Source organism: Rhinatrema bivittatum, chromosome 7, assembly GCF_901001135.1.
Source record: "Rhinatrema bivittatum chromosome 7, aRhiBiv1.1, whole genome shotgun sequence".
NCBI lineage: Eukaryota > Metazoa > Chordata > Amphibia > Gymnophiona > Rhinatrematidae > Rhinatrema > Rhinatrema bivittatum.
In genome coordinates, this window is record NC_042621.1 from 9,597,745 (window position 1) to 9,617,128 (window position 19,384).

At 43.6% G+C, this 19,384-nt stretch overlaps 1 protein-coding gene across 1 annotated transcript in view; it reads right to left on the reverse strand.

Moving 5' to 3' along the window:
- The window catches only part of PLCG2 (phospholipase C gamma 2), a 218,670-nt gene that overhangs the window by 89,311 nt on the left and 109,975 nt on the right, over window positions 1–19,384 (reverse strand). The window contains exons 11-12 of the mRNA XM_029608130.1: window positions 18,094–18,212; window positions 16,067–16,152 (exon numbers count right to left, since the gene is read on the reverse strand). Of these exons, the coding sequence (XP_029463990.1) occupies window positions 16,067–16,152; window positions 18,094–18,212 (205 nt within the window). The remainder of the gene's footprint in view (window positions 1–16,066; window positions 16,153–18,093; window positions 18,213–19,384) is intronic.

Genomic DNA, 19,384 nt, shown 5'->3' on the forward strand with positions numbered 1-19,384 from the left:
CATACAAGCTAACCTGTCAGGTTGAAAGTAGGAAGAAAGGGGGGAGGGGGCTGCAGGGCTCTTTAGGGGAAAAGTGGGATGGTCGGGAGGAAGAATTCGATTGAGCAGATATCGAGAAGAGGGTTTAAGGGTATGCCTGTTTAAAGAGCCATGTTTTTAGTTTTGATTTAAATTTGTGCACACTGCTCTAGTCTGAGTGCAGGTGGCAAGGTGTTCCAGGCATAGGGGCCGGCGATAGAGAAGGCCCGATCTTTAGTAGATTTGAGATGGATGTGCTTTGGGGGGAGGGTGTAGAAGGTGCCTTTGTGAGATGATATAGCAGGTCTGTTTGGTGCGAGGAGGAGGGATAGAGTCTTTCATCCAGTGCATATTTTCATTGTGGAGAGATTTGTGCATTATAGTGAGAGTCTTGTAAGTTATGCGCTGCTGAATGGGGAGCCGTGCAGGTCTTTGAGTATAGGCGTGATATGGTCACATTTGCGAGAATTTGTGAGAATTCTCGCTGCTGCATTTTGCAGGAGTTGTAAGGGTTTAATTGTAGCTTTAGGTAGCCCAAGGAAGGAGTTACAGTAGTCTATTTTGGACATGACTGTGACTTGCAGGACTGTGCGGAGGTCACTAAGGTGGAGGAGGGGTCCGAGTTTTTTTAGTGTATTGAGTTTAAAGAAGCACTCTTTCACAGTGGTGCCTATGAATTTTTGTAGGTTGAAGTGATTGTCAATTGTAACACCTAGATCTCGAGCTTGGAGAGAGAAGGAGGTGCCTGCGGAAGGGGTGCACTGGGAGCGAGTGGGGGGAGAGATAATGAGAAGTTCCGTTTTCGAAGTGTTAAGGGCGAGGTGGAGAGAGGTGAGGAAGCAGTTTATAGATGTGAGAGCATTTTCCCATCTTTTCATGATGGTGGCTAGGGAGTCGGTGATGGGGATGAGTATTTGAACGTCATCCGCGTAAATGAAGTGGGTGAGGTGAAGGTCAGAGAGAAGTTTGCAGAGGGGAAGTAGATAAATATTGAACAGAGTGGAGGAGAGAGAGGAACCTTGTGGGACGCTTCTGGAGAGGTGGATTGGTTTTGATTCACAATCGTCGATTTTTATTTTGTAGAGTCTGTTGGTTAGGTAGGCTTTAAACCAAAGACAGGGGATGCCAGTAATGCCAATTTCACTGAGGCGCGTGAGGAGTATATTGTGGTTCACTGTGTCAAATGTCGCTGAGATGTCAAGAAGTGCTAATAGGTGTGAGTGACCTTTGTCGAGGCCTCTGAGAATGGAGTCAGAGAGTGAGAGTAAGAGGGTTTCTGTATTATAGAATTTTCGGAAACCGAATTGGGAGGGGAAAAGGATGTTATATTTTTCTAGATGGTCAGAGAGTTGGATGTTGACAATTTTTTCGAGTACTTTGGTTAGAAATGGGCGTTTGGAGATGGGCCGATAGTGGAGGAGTCGTCAGGGTTGAGGCTAGACTTTTTAAGTAAGGGTTTGACGGTGGCTTGTTTGAGAGGGTCAGGAATAGTTCCAGAGGAAACCGAAGAGTTAATGATGTCAGCGATGGATTTAGCTATGGTGCTGGGAATGGATAGCAGGGCTTTGGTAGGCAGCGTATCAGAGGGGTGTCAGGCTGGTCTCATTTTTTTGTTTTCTATTTCTAATGCTGAGGTAAGTTTGAAGGCATTAAATGGGGTAAGAGGTGGTGTCTGGGGAGATGGGGGGAGGGACTGCAGGGGGAAATCGCTGCGTAAGTTTTATGATTTTTTCATTGAAGTGGAGAGCAAGCTTTTCACATTTAGCTTGCGTATCAGATTCAGTAGGGCATGTCATAAGTGGCTTGGTGAGATCGGCCACGTAGGAGAAAAGGCATTATATTGTAGGTCGTGTATTCTTTTTGCGTAAAAATCTTTTTTGGATTTAAGGATGGCAGCCCGGTATTTATGTAGGGCAGATTTATAGTTGGCCAGGAGGGATGGAGAAGGGTCTTGGCGCCATTTCTTTTCAAGGTGTCTTAGGGTGTTCTTGAGGGTCTTGGGATCGGAGGAGTACCAGGGTTTTTGTTTTAGTTTTTTGACGTGTTGAGGGTTTTTGTGATCAGAGGGCATAATGACTTAGCAACATTAGAAGTAATCCTATTCCAGGACGTGAGGACCGTCTCAGTGTTGGTGCAGTCAACTTTATTTAAGCCGCGGGAGAGAGCTGAGATAAGGTCGTCTCGGCTGCATGGTTTCCTAAAGTGAATAGTCTTGTTGGGAGGGGGATTAGGGAGATAGTATTTTGTTAAAAAGGGGGTTGAAATGAGCATGTGATCAGACCAGGGTATGCAAGTGCAGGAAGGGGCAGTGTTGAAATGAATGAGGGAATTGATGAAAATTAAATCCAGGGTGTGACCTGTACTCAACCAGACATAAGCTGAATCTCAGCAAGATTATGGATGCCCTGGATCTAGGGATTGGGCAATGGCTTACCAGTAACCTGTTGGAATAGATATTCATTTCACAGACGATTCTTATTCACCGTTCTTTGGCAGTCGTGAGCAGGATGCTGAGTCCATCTGTCTACATTAAGGAAAACAAAATCATCAGGTAAGTAATTTCTCCATTTCTTAGCGTGTAGCCAGATGGACTCAGGACCAATGGAATGTACAAAAGCTACTCCCAGTCGGGGCAGGAGGCTGCCTGCGGTCCAGTTAGCACCACCCTTGCAAAGACTGCATCCTCTCGGGCCTGAACATCCAGGCAATAGAACCTAGAGAAGGTATGTAAGGAGGACCATGTCGCCGCTCAGCAGATGTCAACAGGAGACAGCAGTCTAGTTTCTGCCCAGGATACTGCCTGAGCCTTAGTGGAATGAGCTTTAGCCTGAAAGGGTAATGGATTTCCTGCCTCTACATAGGCTCCCATGACCACCTTCTTGATCCAGCGAGCTATGGTAGCCCACAAAGCTGGTTCGCCCTGTCTCCTTCCACCGTGAAGAACAAACAAGCAGTCCATCTTGCACACCAGTTCTGAAACGTCCAGATTCCGCACCAAAAGCCTACTGACGTTTAAATGGCAGAGGAGGCAGTATTCTTCCATGTCCTTGTGCCTATCTAGGGAATGCAATGAAATGGACTGATTCAAATGAAACTCAAAGACTACCATGGCAAAAAGGATAGAACGCTCCTGGAGTGATCCAGAGGAACAGTTCCCAACATAACAATGCCTGCAGTACAGAGATGCGACAAGCTGAGCATATTGCCACCAGGAACACCGTTTTCAGGATTAATATGCGCAAGGAAAGACTGTGCAGCGGCCAAAAGGAGGGCCCTGCCCATAACTAGATTAATTCCACAAGGGAACCGGCCACAAGGGAACCGGCCACCAAAGGGGTGGCCGGAGGTGCTTCACCCCTCTCAGAAAATGGGTCATGTCCAGATGCGCCGACAGGCGGGTTCACTCACCTCACCCCTGAAACAGGAGAGAGCCGCTACCTGGACCTTCAAGGAGTCAAGGGCCAACCCTCTATTCAAGCTGTCCTGTAAAAATTCCAGAACCAGTGGGATTTTGACCATCATGGGGTGACACCGCATTCCTCACATCAGGCCTCAAATATTCTCCAGACCTACACATACGCTAAGGACGTAGAGAATTTCCACGCGCAGAGCAAGGTGGTAATTACTGATGCCGAATATCCACTCTTCATCAGGCAAGCCTTTTCAAGGGCCAAACTGTAAGACAGAATCGAGATATGTCCTCGTGAAAGACTGGACCTTAATGGAGCAGATCTCTGTGCGGCGGGAGGCATGGGGGAGCTGTCTCCACAAGGAGTCTCTGCATATCACGGACACCTGGGCCAATCTGCGGCTACTAGTAGGACTAATACCCTGTGGTGCCTGATCCTGTGAATCACCCTGCCCATCAGGGGGTATGGAGGGAAGGTGTATAGTAAGTCCTCTTCTGGCCAGGTCTGAACTAGAGCGTCAATCCCTATGTATCCCTGATCTCTTCTGCAACTGAAAAATCGGGGAACCACATTGTGAGTTACGGCCAGCAGGTTGATTGATGGGAGACCTCAGCGATCTACCACCAGCAGAAAGGCTTTGGCCGACAATGCTCATTTCTCCTGGATCCAGACTGTCCCTGCATAGAAAGTCTGCTCTGACGTCTTTTTCTGCGATGTGGGAGGCCGAGATCATCTGTAGATGTAATTCCGCTCATTCCATAAGGAGATCTATCTCAACTGACACTTGCTGGCTCTTGGTTCCCCCCAGCGGTTCATGTAGGCTACTGTTGGTTGTTCGACATTATGCAGACCGCCTGACCCTGGAGTATGTGGCTGAACTGTAGATATGCCAGTCTGACTGCCCGGGCTTCCAGGCGGATTATGTTCTAGAGCACCTAATTCGTTGGTCCAACATCCCTGGGCCGTCAGTTCCTGACAATGAGCTCCCCAACCCCAGAAGCTTGTATCTGTCATGAGGACCAACCAGTTCGGCAGGGATAGGCTTACACCCTTGCCCAGGTGAGCTTCCTGTAGCCTCCACTGGAGCCATGAACATACTTCCATCGGTAGGTGGAGGCGAATTGAATAGTCTTAAGACAGCGGGTCGCATGTGTGCCCTCGCCCACGGTACTACTTCCAGGGTTGATGCCATCAAACTGAGGACCTGAAGATAGCTCCACATCTTAGGGAGTATCATGTTCATCAATCCATGCACTTGGGATATCAACTTCCTTATCCGCAAGGGCGGGAGAAAGTCCTTGCCTTGCTTGGTGTCAAACCAGACTCCCAGGTATTCCAAGGACTGGGAGGGCTTGAGACTGCTTTTATAGAAACATAGAAACATAGAAACATAGAAATGACGGCAGAAGAAGACCAAACGGCCCATCCAGTCTGCCCAGCAAGCTTCACACGTTTTTTTCTCTCATACTTATCTGTTTCTCTTAGCTCTTGGTTCTATTTCCCTTCCACCCCCACCATTGAAATATCTAGCTTGATTAGTTAGGGGTAGTAGGGGTAGTAACCGCCGCAATAAGCAAGCTACACCCATGCTTATTTGTTTTACCCAGACTATGTTATACAGTCCTTATTGGTTGTTTTTCTTCTCCCCTGCTGTTGAAGCAGGGAGCTATGCTGGAAATGCGTGATGTATCAGTCTTCTCCCATGCTGTTGAAGCAGAGAGCCATGCTGGATATGCATCGAAAGTGAAGTATCGGACACAATTGGTTTGGGGTAGTAACCGCCGTAACAAGCCAGCTACTCCCCACTTTGTGAGTGCGAACCCTTTTTTCTTCTCCCCTGCCGTTGAAGCAGAGAACTATGCTGTATGTGCATTGAAGGTGAAGCATCAGGCTTATTTGGTTTGGGGTAGTAACCGCCGTAACAAGCCAGCTACTCCCCTCTTTGTGAGTGTAAATCCATTTTTCCACATTTCCTCTTGCTGTTGAAGCTTAGAGCGATGTTGGAGTCACAGTAAGCATGTGTATGTTTATTGAATAAGGGTATTGTCTCCAGGCAGTAGCCGTCATTCTGGCGAGTCACCCACTCTTCATTGGCGGCCTCTTGACTTTATGGATCCACAGTGTTTATCCCACGCCCCTTTGAAGTCCTTCACAGTTCTGGTCTTCACCACATCCTCCGGAAGGGCATTCCAGGCGTCCACCACCCTCTCCGTGAAGAAATACTTCCTGACATTGGTTCTGAATCTTCCTCCCTGGAGCTTCAAATCGTGACCCCTGGTTCTGCTGATTTTTTTCCTATGGAACAGGTTTGTCGTTGTCTTTGGATCATTAAAACCTTTCAAGTATCTGAAAGTCTGTATCATATCACCTCTGCTCCTCCTTTCCTCCAGGGTGTACATATTTAGATTCTTCAATCTCTCCTCGTACGTCATGCGATGAAGATCCTCCACCTTCTTGGTCGCCCTTCTCTGTACCGCTTCCATCTTGTCTTTGTCTTTTTGTAGATATGGTCTCCAGAACTGAACACAGTACTCCAGGTGAGGCCTCACCAAGGACCTGTACAAGGGAATAATCACTTCCCTTTTCTTACTCGATATTCCTCTCTCTATGCAGCCCAGCATTCGTCTGGCTTTTGCTATCGCCTTGTCGCATTGTTTCGCAGACTTCATATCATTAGACACTATCACCCCAAGGTCCCTCTCCTGCTCCGTGCACATCAGCTTTTCCCCCCCCATCGAATACAGTTCATTCGGATTTCCGCTCCCCATATGCATGACTTTGCACTTCTTGGCATTGAATCTGAGCTGCCATATCTTCGACCACTCTTCCAGTTTCCTTAGATCCCGTCTCATTCTCTCCACTCCTTCCGGCGTGTCCACTCTGTTGCTGATCTTTGTGTCATCCGCAAAAAGACAAACCTTACCTTCTATCCCGTCCGCAATGTCGCTCACAAAGATATTGAACAGGACCGGTCCCAACACCGATCCTTGCGGTACACCACTTAAAACCGCTCTCTCTTCAGAGAAGGTTCCATTTACCATCACACATTGTCTTCTGTCCGTCAGCCAATTTGCAATCCAGGTCACCACCTCGGCCCTCACTCCTAAGCTTCTCGTTTTATTCACCAGTCTCCTGTGCGGAACCGTATCAAAAGCTTTGCTGAAATCCAAGTATATGATATCAAGCGCTCTTCCTCGATCCAATTCCTTGGTTCCCCAGTCAAAAAAGTTAATCAGATTTGTCTGACAGGATCTTCCCCTGGTGAATCCATGTTGCCTCTGGTCCATCAATTCTCCGGACTGTAGATAGTTCACTATTCTCTCTTTCAGCAGTGACTCCATTACTTTTCCCACCACCGAAGTGAGGCTAACCGGTCTGTAGTTGCCAGCTTCCTCCCTGTTCCCACTCTTGTGAAGCGGGACCACCACCGCTCTTCTCCAATCACTCGGCACCACTCCCGTTTCTAGGGATCTATTGAACAGGTCACACAGCGGAGCTGCCAGAACATCTCTGAGCTCCCTCAATATCCTTGGATAAATCCCATCAGGCCCCATGGCTTTGTCCACTTTCGGGTTCTTTAGCTCTTCCCACACATTTTCTACTGTAAAAGGATTTTCATCCATTCCACTTCCCTCCAGTTTCTTGTTGTGTAGAGATGGTCCTTCTCCAGGGTCTTCTTTAGTGAACACAGAGCTGAAGTATTCGTTTAATATTTCTGCCATTTCTTCGTCTCTCTCCACACATTGATCATTACCACCTTTCAATTTCACTATACCACTTTGGACCTTTCTCTTTTCGCTGATGTATCTGAAAAATGTTTTGTCACCATTTTTTATCTCCTTGGCAATCCTCTCTTCTGCTTGACTTTTTGCCAACTTGATTAATTTCTTTGTCTCCCTCAGTTGATACAAATATTCTTCTTTGTGCTCCTTCCTTTGGGATCTTTTATATTTCTTGAATGCTATTCTTTTGGCTTTAATTTTGTCAGCCACCTCCTTTGAGAACCAGATAGGTTTCAATTTTCTTTTGCTTTTCTTTACATTTCTAACATATAGAGCAGTTGCCTTGGTGATTGCTCCTTTCAGATTGGTCCACTGTTGATCCACATCTCTCTCGTTCTCCCATCCTTTAAGTTCTTCCTCCAGGTACTTCCCCATTTCCTCGAAGTCTGTGTTTTTGAACTGTAAAACTCGGGTCTTTGTGGTTCTTTTCCCTATTCTTTTAGTGATATTAAACCATACCGTTTGATGATCACTACTGCTGAGGTGGGCGCCCACCTGGACATCTGGGACATTATCTGCATTAGTGAGCACTAAGTCGAGTATAGCTCCTTCTCTCGTGGGTTCCAACACCATTTGTTTGAACAAAGATACTTGCATGGCATCCGCTATCGCTCTACTATTTTTAGTTTCTGCGGATGGGATTTTCCGGTCTACATCTGGCATATTAAAGTCACCCACGATCACCACTTCTCCCTTCTTACCTATCTTATGGATGTCTTCAACCAGATCTCTGTCCAGCTCTTCCTTTTGGTTTGGAGGCCTGTAAACCACTCCAATATAAATGGACGCTCCGTCATCTTTTTTTAGGTCGAGCCATAGAGCTTCTTCCTTACCCCAACTTCCTTGTAGCTCAGATGCTTGGATGTTGTTTCTAACATAAAGAGCCACACCTCCCCCTTTTCTATCCTCTCTGTCCTTCCTTAACAAGTTGTAGCCTGGTATTGTTGTATCCCATTCATGAGATTCTGTGAACCATGTTTCTGTGGTAGCAACAATGTCCAATTCTGCCTCAGTCATTAGGGCCTGCAGATCTGGGATTTTATTTCCCAAACTATGAGCATTTGTGGTCATAGCCTTCCAGGTACTCTCTTTAAGATTATTGCTTTTCCTGGACTCCTTATAAGATATTAGTTGAGATTTGTTATTCACTTCAATCTTTCTTTTTGTAGATGTGCCACTGTTGACAGAGTTATTCATCTCAATTAGATTTTTCTTTTGGTTATGGATCTTGAAATTCTGCATGCATTGTATTTTCTCTCTCTTTGCTGGTAACACTTCAATGTTTTTCTCAAGAACTTCTTCAGTTTTTAATATAGAGAAGGCTTGTTGTTCTTTTTGCATTTGGTACATTGTGTGTCTCCTCATCACAGGTCTAATTCTACCAGAGCCCACTGTAATCCTGGATTGTAAAGAACTTCTTAATGACCTGTTTGAGTGGGGGGGTATACCTGTTGGCTGCCCATCTGTCAAGAATGGGTGACTGTGGGGCCTACCTGAGCCTGCTGAATCTCCTTTTCTTGACTCCTGGCTTTTCTGTGATATTGGGGAATTATTTTCTGAGTAATGCAATGTAGGTGTATTACCTTTAATTGAAGCTAATTGATCTTTAATCTCAGTCAGCTCCTTTTTCAAGGAAGAGAGTTGTGCACAAATTGGGCAAGCCCTAAGTTTCCAGATGACTTCCCTGACAATAAATGCTCCACAATGGTTACATTGGATAGTCCTCATTTTGATAAATTTATCTGATGGATAACACCTAAGGAACAACTAAATTACCAATTTATCCTGTTTCCAATTGTGGTTAGGTAGACTATATTAGAACAACCAACCTAGGGGTGGGTGGGTAGAGGGGCAGGGTGGGAGGGAATCAGACAGAATGGCAAAAGTAAAGCTTTGTAAAAAGGCTTAATGTAAAGAAATCTTAGCTTTGCCAAGTAAGTTGGACTGTAGTCTCTCCTCTCTCTTTCAAGCAGACTGACTAGAGCTGGCCTGATCACCTTCTATGATGCACAAGTCACCTGTGAAGTGTCTTGTTAAAAACTCCCTCTTTTTTTTTTTTGGTATATTTTGATTGCTTTTGGATCAGGCTAACACAAAACAATTTAAATCACTTATAACAATATCTGGAGAAATAAGCATATAAGAATAACAGCAGACAGAATGGCAAAAGTAAAGCTTTGTAAAAAGGCTTAATGTAAAGAAATCTTAGCTTTGCCAAGTAAGTTGGACTGTAGTCTCTCCTCTCTCTTTCAAGCAGACTGACTAGAGCTGGCCTGATCACCTTCTATGATGCACAAGTCACCTGTGAAGTGTCTTGTTAAAAACTCCCTCTTTTTTTTTTTGGTATATTTTGATTGCTTTTGGATCAGGCTAACACAAAACAATTTAAATCACTTATAACAATATCTGGAGAAATAAGCATATAAGAATAACAGCAGACAGAATGGCAAAAGTAAAGCTTTGTAAAAAGGCTTAATGTAAAGAAATCTTAGCTTTGCCAAGTAAGTTGGACTGTAGTCTCTCCTCTCTCTTTCAAGCAGACTGACTAGAGCTGGCCTGATCACCTTCTATGATGCACAAGTCACCTGTGAAGTGTCTTGTTAAAAACTCCCTCTTTTTTTTTTTGGTATATTTTGATTGCTTTTGGATCAGGCTAACACAAAACAATTTAAATCACTTATAACAATATCTGGAGAAATAAGCATATAAGAATAACAGCAGACAGAATGGCAAAAGTAAAGCTTTGTAAAAAGGCTTAATGTAAAGAAATCTTAGCTTTGCCAAGTAAGTTGGACTGTAGTCTCTCCTCTCTCTTTCAAGCAGACTGACTAGAGCTGGCCTGATCACCTTCTATGATGCACAAGTCACCTGTGAAGTGTCTTGTTAAAAACTCCCTCTTTTTTTTTTTGGTATATTTTGATTGCTTTTGGATCAGGCTAACACAAAACAATTTAAATCACTTATAACAATATCTGGAGAAATAAGCATATAAGAATAACAGCAGACAGAATGGCAAAAGTAAAGCTTTGTAAAAAGGCTTAATGTAAAGAAATCTTAGCTTTGCCAAGTAAGTTGGACTGTAGTCTCTCCTCTCTCTTTCAAGCAGACTGACTAGAGCTGGCCTGATCACCTTCTATGATGCACAAGTCACCTGTGAAGTGTCTTGTTAAAAACTCCCTCTTTTTTTTTTTGGTATATTTTGATTGCTTTTGGATCAGGCTAACACAAAACAATTTAAATCACTTATAACAATATCTGGAGAAATAAGCATATAAGAATAACAGCAGACAGAATGGCAAAAGTAAAGCTTTGTAAAAAGGCTTAATGTAAAGAAATCTTAGCTTTGCCAAGTAAGTTGGACTGTAGTCTCTCCTCTCTCTTTCAAGCAGACTGACTAGAGCTGGCCTGATCACCTTCTATGATGCACAAGTCACCTGTGAAGTGTCTTGTTAAAAACTCCCTCTTTTTTTTTTTGGTATATTTTGATTGCTTTTGGATCAGGCTAACACAAAACAATTTAAATCACTTATAACAATATCTGGAGAAATAAGCATATAAGAATAACAGCAGACAGAATGGCAAAAGTAAAGCTTTGTAAAAAGGCTTAATGTAAAGAAATCTTAGCTTTGCCAAGTAAGTTGGACTGTAGTCTCTCCTCTCTCTTTCAAGCAGACTGACTAGAGCTGGCCTGATCACCTTCTATGATGCACAAGTCACCTGTGAAGTGTCTTGTTAAAAACTCCCTCTTTTTTTTTTTGGTATATTTTGATTGCTTTTGGATCAGGCTAACACAAAACAATTTAAATCACTTATAACAATATCTGGAGAAATAAGCATATAAGAATAACAGCAGACAGAATGGCAAAAGTAAAGCTTTGTAAAAAGGCTTAATGTAAAGAAATCTTAGCTTTGCCAAGTAAGTTGGACTGTAGTCTCTCCTCTCTCTTTCAAGCAGACTGACTAGAGCTGGCCTGATCACCTTCTATGATGCACAAGTCACCTGTGAAGTGTCTTGTTAAAAACTCCCTCTTTTTTTTTTTGGTATATTTTGATTGCTTTTGGATCAGGCTAACACAAAACAATTTAAATCACTTATAACAATATCTGGAGAAATAAGCATATAAGAATAACAGCAGACAGAATGGCAAAAGTAAAGCTTTGTAAAAAGGCTTAATGTAAAGAAATCTTAGCTTTGCCAAGTAAGTTGGACTGTAGTCTCTCCTCTCTCTTTCAAGCAGACTGACTAGAGCTGGCCTGATCACCTTCTATGATGCACAAGTCACCTGTGAAGTGTCTTGTTAAAAACTCCCTCTTTTTTTTTTTGGTATATTTTGATTGCTTTTGGATCAGGCTAACACAAAACAATTTAAATCACTTATAACAATATCTGGAGAAATAAGCATATAAGAATAACAGCAGACAGAATGGCAAAAGTAAAGCTTTGTAAAAAGGCTTAATGTAAAGAAATCTTAGCTTTGCCAAGTAAGTTGGACTGTAGTCTCTCCTCTCTCTTTCAAGCAGACTGACTAGAGCTGGCCTGATCACCTTCTATGATGCACAAGTCACCTGTGAAGTGTCTTGTTAAAAACTCCCTCTTTTTTTTTTTGGTATATTTTGATTGCTTTTGGATCAGGCTAACACAAAACAATTTAAATCACTTATAACAATATCTGGAGAAATAAGCATATAAGAATAACAGCAGACAGAATGGCAAAAGTAAAGCTTTGTAAAAAGGCTTAATGTAAAGAAATCTTAGCTTTGCCAAGTAAGTTGGACTGTAGTCTCTCCTCTCTCTTTCAAGCAGACTGACAAGAGCTGGCCTGATCACCTTCTATGATGCACAAGTCACCTGTGAAGTGTCTTGTTAAAAACTCCCTCTTTTTTTTTTTGGTATATTTTGATTGCTTTTGGATCAGGCTAACACAAAACAATTTAAATCACTTATAACAATATCTGGAGAAATAAGCATATAAGAATAACAGCAGACAGAATGGCAAAAGTAAAGCTTTGTAAAAAGGCTTAATGTAAAGAAATCTTAGCTTTGCCAAGTAAGTTGGACTGTAGTCTCTCCTCTCTCTTTCAAGCAGACTGACTAGAGCTGGCCTGATCACCTTCTATGATGCACAAGTCACCTGTGAAGTGTCTTGTTAAAAACTCCCTCTTTTTTTTTTTGGTATATTTTGATTGCTTTTGGATCAGGCTAACACAAAACAATTTAAATCACTTATAACAATATCTGGAGAAATAAGCATATAAGAATAACAGCAGACAGAATGGCAAAAGTAAAGCTTTGTAAAAAGGCTTAATGTAAAGAAATCTTAGCTTTGCCAAGTAAGTTGGACTGTAGTCTCTCCTCTCTCTTTCAAGCAGACTGACTAGAGCTGGCCTGATCACCTTCTATGATGCACAAGTCACCTGTGAAGTGTCTTGTTAAAAACTCCCTCTTTTTTTTTTGGTATATTTTGATTGCTTTTGGATCAGGCTAACACAAAACAATTTAAATCACTTATAACAATATCTGGAGAAATAAGCATATAAGAATAACAGCAGACAGAATGGCAAAAGTAAAGCTTTGTAAAAAGGCTTAATGTAAAGAAATCTTAGCTTTGCCAAGTAAGTTGGACTGTAGTCTCTCCTCTCTCTTTCAAGCAGACTGACTAGAGCTGGCCTGATCACCTTCTATGATGCACAAGTCACCTGTGAAGTGTCTTGTTAAAAACTCCCTCTTTTTTTTTTTTGGTATATTTTGATTGCTTTTGGATCAGGCTAACACAAAACAATTTAAATCACTTATAACAATATCTGGAGAAATAAGCATATAAGAATAACAGCAGACAGAATGGCAAAAGTAAAGCTTTGTAAAAAGGCTTAATGTAAAGAAATCTTAGCTTTGCCAAGTAAGTTGGACTGTAGTCTCTCCTCTCTCTCTCTCTGTCCATGTTTACGAGCCAACCAAGCTCCTGAAGCAGGGACGTCACCCAGCTGGTCACCCAGAGAGTCTCTTCCAATGACTTCGCCCGGATCAACCAGTTGTCCAAGTACGGGTGCACCAGGATTCCCTCTTTCCTCACTGTCACAGCTACAACCACAATAATTTTGGAAAACGTTCTGGGGGAGTTGGCCAGGCCGAAGGGCAGCACCCGGAACTGATAATGGCGACCCAGTACTGCAAAGCATAGGAAACACTGATGTTCTTGCCGGATTGGAATATAAAGGTGGGCCTCGGAAAGGTCCAGGGAGGTTAAGAACTCTCCAGATTGTACGGCCATTATCACAGAGAACAGAGTTTCCATGTGGAAATGAATTACCTGTAGGTGTCGATTGACACTCCTGAGGTCCAGGATGGGGCAAAAGGAACCTTCCTTCTTGGGTATGATGAAATAGATGGAATAACGCCCTGTATTTTCCTGGGGCGCAGGCACTAGAATTATAGCCCTCAAATAGAGAAGCCTTATCAAGGTCAACCCCAATGGCTGCCTCTTGTGCTGGGAGTGGCAAGAAGACATCATGAACATGTCCTGAGGAGTGCTGCGAAACTCCAATCTGTATCCTCCGCGTATGACATCCAGTACCCATTTGTCTTACCCATTTGAAATCTCGACACACCACAGGTAGAAGAAGGATAGTCTACCCCTATCTCCTCGTTCCGTGGATGGGTTGGCAAAACTTCATTGGGGAATTCGGGCCAAACCTGAACCCAAACCTGCCCCTCTCTTGGACTGTCAACTCCAAAATGACTGAGGCCCCCTGAGGACAGAGACTTCTGAAAAGTCAAGTTTCTGTAGGGCCGAAAGCATTGGGCACCCCTGGATCGACCCCTCATAGGAAAGGGGCGCCGTAACTGCTTTCTTTTATCTTATGGTAGCCGGGACACTGGAGATTCACCCCACTTACTAGCCAGCTTCTCCAATTTGCTTCCGAAGAGATCCCTCAAAGGGCATCTTTGTATGGTTTGCCTTAGAGGTCGCGTCTGCTGACCTCTAAGGCAGTTATCGCTGTCTTTTGGCCGCCACACTGACGCCTCTTCTCTGGCCAAGGTGCAGACTAGGTCAGAGCCCGCAGCAGCTAAAAAGGCAGCGGCAGGCTCCATAACTTATCTGGAATATAAGTCATCCACCTCTCAAGAGAGGGGCGGGCACGAGCGAGCCACCAGAGCACAACAGGAAGCAAATCTGTAAGGTCATTGCTGTTGCGTCAAAGGCTTGCTTAAGAATGGACTCCATCCACTTATCACGTGCATCCTTTAAGGCCGCTCCTCCCTCCACTGGGATAGTTGTTCACTTCGAAACAGTGCAGACCAGCGCATCCACTTTAGGGAAGCTCAGGCGTTCTCTCGCCGCCAGATCCAGAGGATAAAGAGCTTCTAATGCTCAACCATCTTTGAAACTTAATTCAGGGGCATCCCATTCCACACACCGTGCGTACCGACGCTGTATGGAGGGCAACGCAAGGTGCACAAAACTGTAAGCAAGATGGTGCAGACACAGCCTACCACACGGTGTGCTGACTAAGCCTGAAGCGGGGCCTAGCCCACTGGGGGGCTGCTCAACCCACTCAGATGCCCACCTCCCTTTACACCAACAGATCGGGAACGACTTCAGTACGGCTCGCAGAGCAAAGAGACCGGAGGAAGTCTTACCGAAATCCCTCCAATGTCTCTAATCAGGTAATCCATTTTTTTTTTTACTTACCTGGGCTCAGCGCTTACCAACTGAGTACAGAGACGGTCTCTGGCTGTGGGGGGAGAGGGCTATAGCAGTCACCACTGCGCTCAGCTTCCTGCACCCGCAGCCTTTCAGCTGATTCAGCAGCAAAGTCCACACCGGGAACTGGCTACTGGCCCTAGGCACAACTCTGGGGGATGTCAGAAATCACCTCAGGAATTCTCAACTGGGGGAGGGACCTTTAGGTATCACCACAGGAGAGTGGGGCATAATCTTTCTCCAATTTAAAAGTAGAATTTCTTCTTCTCATGGGTACAGCGATCCCAACAGGGAAAGCACATCCACATTTGCTAGGAGACAGAGAGATACTGAAGGGCTGAGGTCACTGCATGGGGTATATCTAAGATGGTGTCAGCTTTGAAACCTGACTCCATCTCTTGGCAGGGGAGCATATAATCTATTGGTCCTGAGTCCATCTGGCTACCCGCTAGGAAACTAATTTATTTATTTATTTATTTATTTATTTGTTGAGTTTTATATACCGTCATTTGGTAGAGCCATCATAACAGTTTACAAAAATATACATTTTTCTTAGCAGTTGTGTAACAGAAAAAACAATGTGAACGATATACATTTTCTTAGCAGTTGTGCAACAGTAAAAAACAATTTGAACAATTTAGATGTAAGGTATCTGAGAGATGTAACAGCTGAAGGATTTGTAAATTTACCACAGAAGAGAGGCCTAAGGAACATCTGAAGGTAGCCCAGAAGTGCATTGGATCTATTCTAGAACCACCATGGAGTTCAGAAGCTCCATACATAAACTCCTTAGAGTTTTTACCAGTGAGGTACTAAATACTGATCTGATTTCAGATGTTGGCAGGTTTGGAGAAGGGGCTTATTCTGGGGATGTTACTTTTTACAAACTACTAGCACAGTGGAAGAGAGTCACAAAGGTGTGGTGGAACAACTAACGAAGACAAGTTCTCACTCTCTTGGACTGGTATTCTATTTCATTATAAAGGACGCAGAAAGGAACAAAAATGTGTTCTTTTAAGTTGCTCCGGGTCATTGCCTTTGGAAATAAGAATCCATGCTATCCTTAAGACTAAGGGTGCTCAACAATTCTCAGCGATATCATCATTGCATGAATAAACAATTCAATGAATGCTTCTCTAATTGAATAACTCACGCTCAATGCATCGGCATCCCATTCTAAGGCACCGGATGTACGCTTCTGTGGAAGATTCACTTCGAATCTGATCCCCAGTGAGGTACCTTAAACACAAGAAGTGATAAGTCACCAACACTTCAGAAATAAGATGTGAGACTGAAGTCCCTATAAACTGAACAGTCTGGCTCAAACTCAGTTCATATAGTAATGGAGATAAGGTTCCTAGTTAGCATGCTTTTATGCCACCTAAAACATTTTCATTTTGTGCACGCATCACCACCACTAAGTGCCATTTTCAATATGAAGGTTGGTCACTCTGGTGTGCCCCTTTCCTCTGTGCTGAACGCTCCACTTTGTTTCCTCCGTTTCCAAATCTTGGCCATATTTCAATGGTAATGCTGCTAAACCTCTCTGGGCCAGATTTTAAAAGGGTTACGCTAGGGAGGCATGTCGGGTGGGCGGCGCGACGATCGGGGCGTTCCTGTGGCATAGCTGAGGCCTCCGGAACAGCCCCCGGGTTGGGAGATGGTGCGCCAGCAGCCGGCAGGCGTAACTTTTAGAATAAAGGTGGGGAGGGGAGTTTAGATAGGGCCGGTGGGGGTGGATTAGGTAGGGGAAGGGAGGGGAAGGTGCGAGTGGGTGGAAGGAAAGTTCCCTCCGAGGCCGCTCCAGAGGGAGCGGCCTCGGAGGGAACGGGCAGCGCGCGCAGGGCTCAGCATGCGCAAGGGGGTGCACCAATGTGCACCCCCTTGCGCATGCCGACCCCAGATTTTATAAGATACGCACGTATCTTATAAAATCCAGTGTACTTTTGTTCGCGCCTGGTGTGCGAACAAAAGTATGCGCGCGCTGTTTCTTAAAATGTACCCCTCTGTGGTTTCCTCTCTCTCATCTTCTCCTCCCCCCCCCCCAGTTCTAGATTCTCTAATTTGCGACCGCAGCCTCTGAGGACATGACCAACAAGTCTCATTTTTCCTTTTGGTCAGGGCTTCCAACTCCTGTCATCTCCCCCCTTTTCATTTGGGATCGTGACTTTCCACCTGATCGCCAGACATTAAATGCCTGTATTTTTATAAATTGATCCTGGCAGAATTACAGTGCAAAGAACAAAGCCCTTGATAGGTAGTTGAATCATCAAGATTCCTCTCCATGGCCTCCTTTTTTGTTTTTGTTCTAATCTTTTTTTTTTTTTTTTACACTTGGACTATTAAGTTGTGTGCCTTTAGTTATAGCCACACCACCTGTTTCTTAAAATTACCTTTTGTCCTATACATTCTTCAGCTGTTTTTGCTCTAAACCCCTCCCACTCCCTTCATTTCTTTAAAAAAGAATGAAGAAATGATGACTCGGAATGAGTTTGTTCACTATATATAATTCTACCAGTATCATAGCTACATGTGAAAAAATGTAACACACGGCCCGATACCTGGTCTGCATAGCACAAAGATTCCAGGGTAAAGGAAAACACTCCGAACCACAACTACACAAATATAGCACAATTTTCAAAAGATTTTGCCCAGGTAAAAATCACTGGCTCATTATTGCCCTCTCCATCTGCAGGTAAAAGCATCCATGCTATTTCATCGGAGTACTTGTACCTGTGCCAAAAAAAGGGGCAGGAGCAAGGCCATGAGTAGGAGGGAGTGTAAAGTCAGTCAACAATGCACAAGGACTTCATTTTCAAATCCCCACGTGTTGTTCACGGCACAGACTTTGCATGTGATGCAAAGTACATGCAAAGTCCATGGGGAGTTTCCCTTTAAAAATTTGCTTGCAGGACTCATGCAGGCCCACATGGTCCCTGCAGGCTTTCAAAATTGTCCAGATAATGGCAGTAAAAAAAAAAACCAACCCACAAACATAGGTTATTAACGAGTTTAAAAAATATGAAAATAAGGCATTCAATTGGACTTCTTTGTCTGGCCATTGCATTTTGTTAGCCGGCTGGAGGAGCTGTCCAGACCGTGGTGCTGAATACTGCCTCTCCAACTGCCCCCTAGATTACTGTATCGCTCGATGCTCTATTAAATTTAATCAAATCGTACGTATTATGTGAAGATGAAATCCAGTAATGAGATAAAGGATTGTTCATATCCTGAGCAGAGATCTCGTCGTATTTTTCATCCCAAATGCTGTTTTCTTTGGAGAAGAGGTAAGTGAGGAACTGGAAAGGGAAAATTAAACAGAAATCTGTTTTTAGTCAGAACTGAAGAATACAATTTGGCACCTTGCGATGGTATTAGTCATCAGATAATGTGTCCTACTGTTGCAATGTACAGAGCAGAGACAGAACCGCTGGGCTGGACGAGATCACCAGACTTATGCCAAAGCTTCGGCATCTTCCCAGATGAGGAAGTGCGGAGAGTACAATCTTCATTTCAGAAAGTTACATAAATAGGGGATAATTTTCAAAACAAGTTATGCATGTAAAAGTAGTGTATATATCGTACAAATTTTCAAAAGTGTATTTACGTGCATAAAACCTAGTTTTAAGTACAGAATCCTTTTGAAAATTACCCCCATAGTTTGCAAAATTAATTTATTGCCCCCTCATTCCCCCCCACAAATATCTGAAACAGACTTAAAGGGGGCATGAAGACTGTGTGTACTTTTTACAATTGGCTCTGCACCAATTCTCAATACAAAAATAAGCATGCACTTTGAAACTTGCCAGGGGTACAAAGCACACGGTGCTGATTTTTTTCCTGCGCAGATCACTTTGAATATTGACCTCAAAATAAGAGATCCCATGTGCCAAAGGCAGGAAAACCATAATCCCACATCATTTCACAAAAAAAAAAAAAAAAAAAGCAAGTTCATTTATAAAAAGGAAAGTTTTATCAATACAGAAAAGAAGGGGGAAAATATCCACAGGAGTAGAGATTTCTTCTGAACTTCTCTGAAAGGATGAAACCCCTTGTTTTTCTTGGTTTTCACTGTGCTTGCAATTATTTTCACAGAATTTTGTTCCACCGTTAGAGAAATGGAAAGGAAAAATGTGTTTCATTTTGTTTTCCCGTTTATTAGTTTGCCATTGTTTTGGTTTTGTTTCTGAGTTGAAGTGAACGCTAAATCATTTTTGCATGCACTAAAACCATCTAGCGTGCACTAAGACGCAGAAGCGAAATTAACATTTTTTTTTCTTGTGTGTTATTTTAGGTTGGAAATAATGCACAATGCAACAACAAACGTCGTTGGTGTTTTCAGAGTCATTTCAAATGATTGCATATCTTCATCCACCACAGGAGTCTGGGTCAGTAAAACGTCTGGGTACCAGCATGCAAAGGGAAAGCCTCCAAGAACCCCATTCCTGCTTGCCCCAAACCCCACACCTGA